General features: G+C 51.8%; 1 protein-coding gene across 2 annotated transcripts in view; it reads right to left on the bottom strand.

The window, feature by feature from the left end:
* Positions 1-11,866, bottom strand: part of EEF1A2 (eukaryotic translation elongation factor 1 alpha 2) — a 29,154-nt gene extending 17,288 nt beyond the window's left edge. The window contains exons 1-3 of one of the 2 annotated variants that reach the window (XM_075901034.1): positions 11,711-11,866; positions 9,082-9,294; positions 3,528-3,707 (exon numbers count right to left, since the gene is read on the bottom strand). In XM_075901034.1, coding sequence (XP_075757149.1) covers positions 3,528-3,707; positions 9,082-9,225 — 324 coding nt within the window. In that variant the 5' untranslated portion in view covers positions 9,226-9,294; positions 11,711-11,866. Of the gene's footprint in view, positions 1-3,527; positions 3,708-9,081; positions 9,295-10,557; positions 10,690-11,710 lie in introns of those variants that run through there. The other variant, XM_006132491.4, reaches the window with a different exon arrangement.
* Positions 11,867-12,123: the final 257 nt, after the last annotated feature.

Genomic DNA, 12,123 nt, shown 5'->3' with positions numbered 1-12,123 from the left:
GGTGCTATGGAAACGCCAACCCCTGTAACTCCGGTGATGCGCTAAGTGTGCTACTCCCGAATGCCAGCTGTGTGTGGTTTTCTGGCATGGGCTGGGAACCGGGATGAATCCGTCCGACTCAAGTTCGCCTGCGATTTCAGCCAGGGTCTCAGCTCAGCCATGCAGAAGTGCACAGCATGGCCCTGATTTAAACCCTTCAAGTCAATGGACATCTTCCAACTTGTCTCAGTGCACTTTGGATCAAACCCCACGTGCACAAATCCAGCCTGCCATTATCCAGCCCCTCTTTCCCCAGGGCCATGCTCCCTCCTCAGCGACTGACAGGGGCGGCAGGGGAGGCTGCCTGCGAGCATGTGATGAATTCCACAGACGATGGGTTATCATAGAATCATAGACAATTAGGGTTGGAAGAGACCTCAGAAGGTCATCTAGTCCAACTCCAACTAAAGCATTCCAGCCAGGGCTTAGTCAAGTCTTGCCTTAATATCCTCTAAGATGAAGATTCCACCCTCTCCCTAGGGAACCCATCCCGGTGCTTCCCCACCGTCCTCGGGAAATAGTTTTTCCTAATATCCAACCTAGACCTTCCCCACAACAACTTGAGCCCATTGCTCCTTGTTCTGCCCTCGGTCACTACTGAGAACAGCCTCTCTCCATCCTCTTTGGAACCCCCCTTCAGGTAGCTGAAGGCTGCTCTCAAATCCCCCCTCACTCTTCTTTTCTGCAGGCTAAAGAAGCCCAAATCCATCAGCCTCTCCTCATAGGTCATGTGCTCCAGCCCTGTAATAATTTTCATTGCCCTCTGCTGGACTCTCTCCCATTTGTCCACATCCTTTCAGTAGTGGAAGGAGGGGGGAGGCAAAACAGGACACAATAGATGTGGCCTCATCACGACATGTCTTCTAGGGCATATCCAACTCCCTGTGAAACGAATGGGATGATCCCAGGTATCGACATGGGACCCCAAGATGTTCTGTACGCGGAGCTGCAGAACGGAAGGGGGGGCAGGGAACAGTTTAACGTGTTAGCAATGAAGGAAGAATTCGCCTTCGTAACTCCAGAGGGTCACGATGCGAGACCAAAGAGCCACAGATAAGGCTCAGCCAGGGAGACTCATCTCGCCAGGCATTTCATGGCATGCAGCAAAGCGAGGAGACCCAGTGATCGCTATATTTAGTCACAGTTTCTGAAGCCTCCCCACCGGGAAGCTGCTAAACAGAGCAGGAGTTTGCAGGTGCTCAGCACCGCTCCGAACCAGGCCCGTGGAGGGGGACAGCAGGGCAGGGTGCGCCAGGGCTCTGATTTCCAAGCCCAGTTTGCTCAGCGTGCCCGGCTTGCTTTGGGCAGCCAGATATGTGGAATATTCACCCTTCTCAGGCTAGTCTGAGCACTGCTGTACGGTCTCTTCCCTAACACCTCCCAAACCCTCGCTTTCCGCTGCTGTTTCCAAACAGCTTGGGCTGTCTGCGCTTCTACGGCTCACGCAGCATATCAGCAGGGTCCTAAAAACGCACTGTACCTTGTTTGGATTCAGCAGGTTCCCTGAACCACGGTGCAATGCCTCCTGCCTACCTCACCAGTGGGCATAACCACGACAGGCCAATGGAAGTCCAGGATTTCTGCATTACGGTGTTTGGCAGGGGTAAGGCAGGGTCTGATTGGCATTTCTGAGGCTAGCACACCATGCTAATGAATAGCAAGACCCCAGTTCAAAGTTACCAAGATTCCTTCGAATATTTTCCAGCCATGTGCGGAATAAATTGTCTTATGTGCACCAAGGCATGTGCAGATGTGCACCACCAGCAGCAGCATCTGCTGCCAGCTGTGGGCACTTTGCTAATCATCTGGGCAGCATTTTAATCTCTCCCGGGGTGGCCGCCCAAGTGCTCGTCTTACAGGGAACACCTTGCTTTTGTACCTCTGCACAGGCAGCAGCTGGTGGTAGGATAAAGGGAAAACTACCACCCAGGGATGTGAATGGTGAATCGGTGAACATCACCCTGATTAGGTGACGCTTACTGGTGACAGTTAATCAGTGGGGGCTGAAGCAGCCCCGTTAACTGGTTAAACATAAGGTTTACCTGGTTGACTATTCAAATGGGATTTAACATCCCTACAGCCAACAGCCTCTTGGCAGAGGACGGCCAGACTGCACCGATCGCCAGAATCCACCCGCCCCCCTCCTGGCCAGGCTTGCTTAACAGCAGATACTGGAAGTTTCAAAGGAGGCCTCCAGTTCTCAGCCAAATGGTCAGGCCCGACTCGGTAGCTGAGGTACCCTGACGTGCAAAGGAGGGAAACAAAAGTGGCCTTGTGAAGGGAAGGAGGAAAGCCCCAAAACCTTTCCATGGCCAGTCAGTCTGAGCCGATGGGATGGAAAGCGCCTTCTTGTTTAGGAATGGGCTGAGGCCAGACAGCTCAAGGGAAAGGCCACACTCCAGTGCCTGGGAGTCCAAAATGTCATCCCACCTGCCCACACAGCTATCCGTGAACCCTATTGCTTCTAACTGAGGGAACCGGGATTTAGACCTTCTCTCCTTGCACTGGCCAAAGGAACTGAGGCCCACGGACAACCAGCAGAGCTTCCCAGCACGGTGCTAGAACCCACAGGGGAGAGCGGCCGGGCCCACACTGTGCCCCCATTGCCATGGGCCGGGAACGGGAAGTCAGGACTCCTGGGGCCTGCCACGGGAGCTGTTGCTGACCCTGCCGTGGCAGGCCAGGCAAGCTGCTTGGTCGCTCCACGTTACCCACCCCTGAAACGAGTCCAATGACATTACACACCGCTCGGCAGCGTGGCGAGGGGAAGTTCATTAATAACATGTTGCATTTTGTTAGCACCTTCACCCAAGGATTTTAAAGCACTTTACGGGCCTTAATTATTTCCACGAGACTCCCCCTCCTCTTCCCGTTTCCCACCCTCTGGCTGCCGTTGGCCAAGCAGGGACGGGTAGCTCCAATTGGAAGGAAATCAAAGGGCGGAGGGGCTCTGAAGTGAATGAGCGGGCCCTGCCAGACACAGACAGGCCCCATGCACAGTGGGTGTTTCTACAGCACTCTGCACTGCCACCAAGTGAAGGAAGTTCCTCAGCTCCATATGGGGGTGGCTGGGTGAAATCTCACAGCCTGTCATCTGCAGAAGGTCAGACCTGCTGGCCCTTCTGGCCTTCCACACTAGGAAACATTAAGGCACAGCTGGGGTTGCACAGCCTTTGCTGTCACAGGCCAAATCCAGGAGGAGGCTGTGGGTGTGGCCTTTCTGGATTTAACAGAAAAAGGGTGCCACATGATGTGCAGATGAAAGAGCTTCCCATTTGTTTCAATCTGGATCTGCTGGATTCTGAAGTGAAGTCCAGTAGGCAGAACCCGCCCAGTCAGAGTTTTGAAAAGCATGCATAGGCACCCACCCATCCACCCAGCACCCCAGGGTGTCGCCCAGCTGCCCCAGCCCTTCTCCACCCCCCAACACAGCACGTTTTCACTCTTAAGTGCTCCCATCCTTCTGCTCCTCCTCTCGCTGCTCTCACCTGTGAGGTCCCCGTGATCATGTTCTTGATGAAGTCCCGGTGGCCCGGCGCGTCGATGATGGTGATGTAGTATTTGGTGGTCTCAAACTTCCACAGGGAGATGTCAATGGTGATACCGCGCTCGCGCTCCGCCTTTAGCTTGTCCAGTACCCAGGCGTATTTAAAGGAGCCTTTCCCCATCTAGCAGGTGATTAAAGAAAGAGAGAGAAGAGAACACCGGATGAAAACCTGAGCCCAGAAACATGGTCAGCTGGTGATGAGGCATCCTGCTAACCGTCCTTCGTGAGCTCAGAGACCGACCGAACTGGGAAGCAAAGCTGCAAACCTTAAAGAAGAAATCCTACAATTCAATGGCAGCAGGGCCAGGTCCTCCAGCTGTAGTGAAAGAGAGATGATTCTTTTTCGGACAGACAGGAAATGATGGTAAAAAATTACAGTGCAAGCCATACTGGAAAAATCCCTGAGCCAACATTGCTGGCTATTATGTGAAACGATGCAACAATGCTAGCCCGCGGAAAACACTGCTTCTCAATCCGGATGTCCAGGAGGCAGCGTAGCCGGGCAGCGGGTGAAATGAACACCGCCACGGGGCAATGCTTCATGGATGAAATCAATGAGATGATGATGCGATATTGTGGGCGGGCGGGTAAAAGAGCAAGGTGAGGTTGCTAAGCAGTGGATGAATTCACAGGCAAAGCTATGCTATAGTCTTGCTGACTAATGGACGACATCATAGCCATGGGGATCTAATGCATAAAACTGTGCTGTGTGGAGCTAATCAACGTCAATACCATCATGGGGTGACAGGCCTTGCTCAGAGGGAAAATCATGATGTGATTTTTTTTTAGCCAGAGTATACTCCTGTTTTTGTTGCAATGCTTTCTCAGTTTAGCATTACAGTTTACAACTTGGGTCTTCCCCGTAGGTCTCAATCTACGTATTTATATAGCTGGGGAAGCCACAACATTAGGTTTTGCCATGTGCTGGATCCATCTTCCCCATCTATTCCCTCCAGCCTTTTCTAAGGCTAAATCATGATTGGAGCTTTCACTCCATTAGGGGGAAAATGGTCTTTCCCCTCCTGGATTGGAATTGAGTGCATCCCCTCCAAAGCGTGAGCCCTCTATCAATGAAAATGAAGTTGAACGGGGCAGATGGCTATCCTGCAATAGGCTCAGATGCACTGTAGTTACTTGACTGTTGCCGGACAGTGTTTCCGGTGTGTCTTGCAAAACTAACAAGGTTAATGCCCATGGATATTCTGGTCTTTAAAAATCAGAAAAACAGAGCTTATCTAGAGAACGAGGCATTTGCCATGGCCTGCTCCTCCACCTCCTGTGTAGTTCTCAAGAACATAGCAAATGCCATAGCAAATTCATCTAGTCCAAGATCCTGTCTAGAGTAGTCATCAGTACGAGATATTTTAAATACCTCAAAGGAAACTGCAACAAACTTCAGGGGCAATTATGAATGCTCTGCCCATAGTGGAAGTTTCTTTCTAACGACAGGCTGTTTGTTGCTGGCTCATATCCTCACATACGAGGATGGAGAAAGGCTGTTCTCAGTGGTGACGGATGGCAGAACAAGGAGCAATGGTCTCAAGTTGCAGGGGGGGAGGTCTAGGTTGAATATTAGGAAAAACTATTTCACTAGAAGGGTGGGGAAGCACTGGGATGTGTTCCCTGGGGTGGGGGTGGAATCTCCATCCCTAGAGGTTTTTAAGTCCCAGCTTGACAAGGCCCTGGCTGGGATGATTGAGTCGGGGTTGGTCCTGCCTTGGGCTAGGGATGTAAGAGTATAGTCAATTAACCGATTAACTGATTAGCAAAAGCTTATTGGTTAATGTTATAGACTACACGCATTTCCCTCCCTCCCCTCGCCAGGAAATATTTTAGCAGGCTGGCCGGCTGCCCCGCACAGTCCTGGCTTGTGATGAGTATGGGACCTCTCCCTCCTGCAGCTCTGCATTTGAAGTGTATTAAGAGTCAGGCAGGCAGGCAGCCTGGCTCAGTTCTGGCTCACACCAGGCCCAGGAGCTCAGACCCGCCCTAGACAGAGTCTGCTGCCACAGCCCCACGCCAGGGACTATAGAATAGTCGACTAACCAATAAGAATGTATGAGGTTACTCAACTATTCAATTAACCGATATTTAACATCCCTACTTTGGGCAGGGGGCTGGACTCGATGACCTCCAGAGGTCTCTTCCAACCCTAAGATTTGGTATGAAAGTTAATATTGCTGTATAACAGTTTATCCTCTCTAAGTTAACTGTGTTATGTTCTGCTACTGTGCTCTGTTTGGTCCACTGCCATCAGAGTCAATGGAAAAATCTCCATGAACTTCAGCAGACACCGGATCAATGCCTTCATTAGATAGTTGCCATGTTCCCTCCCGGAGGTGGTGACGTGATTCCCCTGTGCACGATTTGTGCAGCACAAAGTACTGATGGAGGGCACACCGCGTACATAGATTTCTGTTGGGGATGACTTTGCAGTCAGGCACTGAGGGTGATGGGTATAGTCCTATAATGGTTGAATAAACCTACTGCTTGCTACAAGGAAATAAACAGCCACATCGTGCAAACAAAAAGCCTGCCTCCTCTGAATTTCCATGCACTCCTGAAGGTTCTAACAAATTCAGATTATAATCAGGATCTTTCCAAGTTTGCACACTAATTTGTCTAGCTCATTATTACAAATGGAAAAGGATGGGGTTATTCTTCATGCAAATAATTATTGTGCGAAATAGGGTGGCTACGTCAGATAAATGTAGTAGATAAATTATTTAAGCTAGTGGATAATAATCCATCACTTTTATAAAGCACTTTTCACACATTGACCTCAACGTGCTTTTCAAGAGATGGCGAGTATCAACAGCCCCACTTCACAGATGAACAAACTGAGGTAGAGAGAGAGGAAAATCACAGGAGGAGCTGAGAAGATACCTCAGGTCTCCACGCTCACAGACCACTACCCTGCTTGTGTACCATGCTGCTTGACAAACTATCCCTTCTCAGAAGAGCATCTGGGGATATGAATCTAGTCTAAACATATTTGGGATGGTTTTGACCAGTGTTCCCTCTAAACTGTGCACTTGTGCTGCTGCTCAGGAGAGATATCCATGCCACCCAGCTGATTAGCAGAGCATCCACAGCTAGGTTTGTGTTTATCCTGGTGGTGCACATTTGCACATGCCTCGGTGCACATGACAAAATTTATTCTGTATAGGTATGGAAAAGATTAGAGGGAACATTGGTGCTGCTCCTCAGCTCTATAGACCATGCAACTGTGCCTTCTTATTTGAGACCTCACAACATCCCCCCTCATTCAGAAAAAGAGACAGTTGAGAATTATCAGAGAGGGTTATTTGCTTATCCCCCTCTCCAAAAGAAAAGATGGGGAGAGGGGGCTGGTCTTTCCAAATTAGAGCTGGGTCACACTAAAACTTGCAATGTCATGCATAGCTTCAAGGCAAATGTCAGCCTTTATTTAACAAACACATCTCTGCCCCCCCCCCCCCCCCCCCGCCTACTCCCTAGGTCCCTTTCACTGTGTATCTTCAATTACCCAGAGCTGGTGTAGAAAAAAACCTGTATTATCTAGCTTTGCACAATGACTCCACTGTTAAGTACCAGAAACTGCCTGATATTTCTCGATTAAGCTAAGCATCAAGGACAGTTATGTTCTGAGATCAAAAATAAAAAATAAATAAAGAAACCTTCTAAGCTACAACCTCTGTATGCTCTCCTTTTATCTTTTGTCCTTAAAAAAAATGTATCAGCCATGAGGGAGAGGGGGAATGAGAGCAATGCTGGTTGTTGTTTTGTTTTTTTATTCATGCAGGCCTCCATTTCCTCCTAATGCAACTTAGTGAAAGAAAAACCCTCCACAACCCTGCATCAGAAAATGGAGTCTGAAAGCTCAGTCAATAGGCTATTAATAGCAGCTTCTAGCCCCTGCATATTCTGGCAAGTCAGTGAAAGTGTCCGTTCCATGAAAGTGGCTGCAGTCACATCTAGAACAACCTAATTATACCGAGTCTCCCTCATCAGTACAGGACAAAAATATCTATGCAAATAGCACAGTCCGTTTTCCAACCGAATTAAGATACAGGGTGCAGCTTACTGAGAAAGCTGCAAAGAGAACTGATGACAAAGTACAGAAAAAGGTGGTTGATCCTGGGTGTTGTTCCATAAATGAAAAGGGTTAAGAGACTGTTAGCAAAATGTCTGTTCAAGACTGGCAGCTCTAAAAGTGCTGGCATTTTTTGTATTACACATGTTGAATTAAGAAAAATTAAAGTATCTAGGCATGAAAAACAAATTTGTGAAGGCCACAGACATTTTACAGCAATGCATTAAGGTTCCCAATATGGTTCATTTCACAAGAATTTCCTATTGCCATGTTTCAAGTTCTTTTAACTTAAAAAGGTCATTCTGCAATGGTATTTCTTCCCTTTTACTCGATGCATTTGCCCTTGTTATATATTTTGTCTTTGTATGTAGTATGATGAAAGACAAATAAATGTATTTATCATTATACTGCTATTATTATGGTCTTTATAAAAAAAAGAAATAATACAATTAAATGAAGGCACATATTTCAAACCAGATTTTCTACCTTGACAGCTACTGCCAAAGCTATACACGAGATCCTAAACCCAGGAATGTAAATGGATTTTACAAGATTGGGTCAGACCATCTAGCCCAGTATCTTATCTCCAACAATGGCCAATGACAGCTGATTCAGAATGCCATTCAAGAAATACAGCAGAAGGCAGTAATGGAAAAATGTATTCCTAGAGAAAACTTCCTTCTAGCTCCCAATATTTAGATGTTGGCAGGGGTGGGGAACCTCAGTCCCAGGGGCCAGATGCAGCCCTCGGCTTACCTGGACCCTCCAGCATTGGAGAGCCTGTGCTGGCACTCCCGTCCCTTCTCCCCTTATCCCCCATTGCCCTACCACGGGGCTGGAGCACACAAAATCTACTAGCCTGGGCCCCCTAGGTTCTGATGTGCAAGGGGAGCATGGGGAGTGTCTTTCTCCTCAGCTGGGGGTTCAGTTTTTTTTTTTTCCTTTTTCCTTCTCACTTGTGTGCAGCCCCTGTCTGATTTTACTGTGACTCAGCAACCCCCAACCCAAAAAAGGTTCCCCACCCCTGCCTTACAGCATGAACATTTATCTCCCTTCCAGAATCTTTATTCTTTACAGTTAGAACTTGTTAGCTCTGTACAATGGCCAATATATAGAATGTGGCAATGAATGCCACAGTCCGCTGCAAAACCCAAAGGAAAACGTGCCAATGCCAAAATGTCCTCTCTTCCCAAGGCCAGAGAAGTTGGAAAGGCCCAGAAGCAAAGCGATACAGAGCGAATAGGAACAATGGGTGGGCCAAGGAGTAGAGGGAAGGTAGAGGAAGGGCACAGGGAGAAGGGAAGGAATATACTGTAGGGAACAATCCTGCACTGGCAGGGAACGGATTGGATAATCTACAGGGCTTGTCCATCACTCATTCGTTGAGGAAGAGACAGAGGGGAAGGGTCATAGGCCTCACCTCAGCAGCTTCCTTCTCAAATTTCTCAATGGTCCTTTTGTCGATGCCCCCACATTTGTAGATGAGGTGCCCCGTGGTGGTGGATTTCCCAGAGTCCACATGTCCAATGACGACGATGTTGATATGTGTCTTCTCCTTCCCCATCCTCGCGGGTGATGCTGGAAAGGTCCGAGGCTAGCAGAGGCGTGGAAGCAAAGCTGTTTTCCGTGGAGGCTGGGGAGGGACAGACAAGAACATCAAGAGGCTCTGACAAGCAACAAGACCCAGGGCCACCAGGCCTCCTCAGCAGCCTCACCCACAATGACAAACCACATTTAACTATTCAGACACATTTGTACCTTCTGCCTGCTGAATGGATGCACTCTGCTCAGAGACCAGCACACTAGCTGTAGCCAGACCGGGTCAGGTGCGTCTGTCCACCTCCCTTGTCTGTGGCAGTGATGGAAAGCGCCTGCATGCTTCTGGAGTGGCTGAGGCGAACCCCCTTCCTTTTCCCATTCTGCATGCTGGGTAAACCCCGCTGAGCCCCATACAAGTCGCCATCTTTTCAGCCTGTGCAGCTAGGTCTGACTGCTGCCCCTCCCCCGCAGAGACTGCCCATTCAAAATGACATATCATAGGAGCCCCAAACATGTTACCCTACTTAGCCCTTGAACCATGGACAATGTGGGGTGGTACCCCAGAGGTGCATTGCTCCCCTATGTCCCTGCCTAGATGTTGATTGCTAAATGGGGTGCGCCCTCCCTGCTCCTCTGTGTGGCTCTCCCTGCACCCTCCCTCCCTGGCAAGCACCAGTTGCCTATGCCTTGAACCCTGCCAGACTGGCAGCTCCCCCCTCTGCCTTGTGTCCAGGAGGGTTGCTACTCATTTATTCTGGGTGCTTCTATGTCAAAAATTCCCACTGGTTACTAGGCACTGCCTCCATTTCATGCAGTGCTCGGCTCTGGGCGTCCGTTCTTGCCTAGGCTTGTTGATATTCAATTCCACTCTGGCTGCTCCACTGAAACCTCCCAGAGGGCTCATGATCAGGTGGGCAATATGGTGCCCACAAAAGGGAATGGACAAAAATAACCCAGGCTCAGCCCTCTCTTTCCCTGGAAGCTTGCAGAACACTCAGCCATGCCACCAGGGCACGCAGCCGCGAGTTTTCTTCCTTTTCTTCCTCCCCACAAGATCCAATGGAAGAGGTGTGCAAAGAGGGTCTAAAAGCAAGACATCCAGTGATCTGCCTCCGCATTTCCCAGGATCCTGTGGCTTTGCACCTTGCACCACTAACCCAGCAGCATAGGAGCCTAGGAGTTTGTTGCCTAATCAAATCCAGTTTCACATATCTGCCCTTAAAGGCAAAAGAGGCCGGGGGGAAAGTTTTCTGGTATCATACAGATTCCATCATGCACTCAGTTATACCCCCCTCGGAGCAACCTGCCAGGGGGCAAACCCCTCCCCTCCCCCCTCCTTTCTTCACCCTTCACTGACCTGGCTCATCGCATTTTGGAAACTGCATCCCTAATGCTAATGCCTGTAGATAAGCGAACCAAAATGCAGGCAGCTCTTTCCTGGGTGTGCATCCCTCGCCTCCAGCGGCAATCCGCTGAGGAGGAGAAGCCCCCAGGATGAAAGATGCTAAGCGCTTTTATTTGCAAAGGGGGGGGAGGAGGGCCAGGCATTTGGGGCAGAAAAAGCTAGGGATTTGCAATCCAGGGAACGGCCAAAACCCGCGCCGCAGACAACACCTGCTGGCGACCCAACCTCCCCTCGCGGCCCCCCTCCCTCTGGGTTATTTTTAAACCCGGATTGCCCCGGACCTGGCTAGCTCAAAGCGGCCAGGGTCTAATTCTCCGTTTCTTAAGCCTCCCCACGCACCCGGCTCCCCGCACGCAGACCCGGCCGCGCTGCAAAGCCCGAATGCCTGGCCTCGCCTTGCCTGGGGAGGGGGCCCCACAAGGTCACCCCCAGCCGCTGCCCCCCCATTGAACCCCACAACCCCCTCCCCCAGCCGCTGCCCCCCCCATTGAACCCCACAACCCCCTCCCCCAGCCGCTGCCCCCCCATTGAACCCCACAACCCCCTCCCCCAGCCGCTGCCCCCCCATTGAACCCCACAACCCCTCCCCCAGCCGCTGCCCCCCCCATTGAACCCCACAACCCCCTCCCCCAGCCGATGCCCCCCCATTGAACCCCACAACCCCTCCCCCAGCCGATGCCCCCCCATTGAACCCCACAACCCCCTCCCCCAGCCGCTGCCCCCCCATTGAACCCCACAACCCCCTCCCCCAGCCGATGCCCCCCCATTGAACCCCACAACCCCTCCCCCAGCCGATGCCCCCCCCATTGAACCCCACAACCCCCTCCCCCAGCCGCTGCCTACCCATTGAACCCCACAACCCCCTCCCGCAGCCGCTGCCCCCCCCATTGAACCCCACAACCCCCTCCCCCAGCCGCTGCCCCCCATTGAACCCCACAACCCCCTCCCCCAGCCTGGGGGGCCGCCCCCAAGCGAGCTGGGAGGAGACACGCCCGCCGGCCGCAGGGACAGTGCCCGGAGCACCCCCGCGGCTCCCCCCTGCGCCCCCCGGGCCGCCCAGCCCCCCAGCCCCGGCAGGGCTCGGAGCCCGCTGCCCGGCTCTTACCGCTGTCGGCGCCGGGCTCAGACAGCAGAGGCTGCCCGCTTCGGCTCCGGCGGCTTTATCTCCCTGGCAGGGGGTCCCCCTATTGCCAGTGCCGGCGCAATGCAGTGCCCCCCTGCGCTACAGCAATGCGGTACCGAGCGGGGCGGAGCCGGGCGGAGGGGCAGGGCGCCGGGGAGGGGGGGGCGGCAGCTGATGGGGGGGGGGTCGGAGGAAGAGAAAAATAGAGAGGGGTGGGGGAGCTGGAGAAGGGGAGGGGAGAGGAGGGATGGGGAGGGAGGGCAGATGGGGGAGGGGGCACGGCAGGGTTGGCAGGTGATGGGGGGGTCAGAGGAGGGGAGAGGAAGATAAAATAGAGGGTGGGATGGGGAGGGGGACTAGAGAGAGGGGAGATGGGGAGGGGAGAGGCGGGATGG

This window comes from Pelodiscus sinensis, chromosome 18 (genome assembly GCF_049634645.1).
Source record: "Pelodiscus sinensis isolate JC-2024 chromosome 18, ASM4963464v1, whole genome shotgun sequence".
NCBI lineage: Eukaryota > Metazoa > Chordata > Testudines > Trionychidae > Pelodiscus > Pelodiscus sinensis.
Note: the sequence above shows the minus strand (reverse complement) of the source record. Positions and strands in the feature narration are given on the sequence as shown.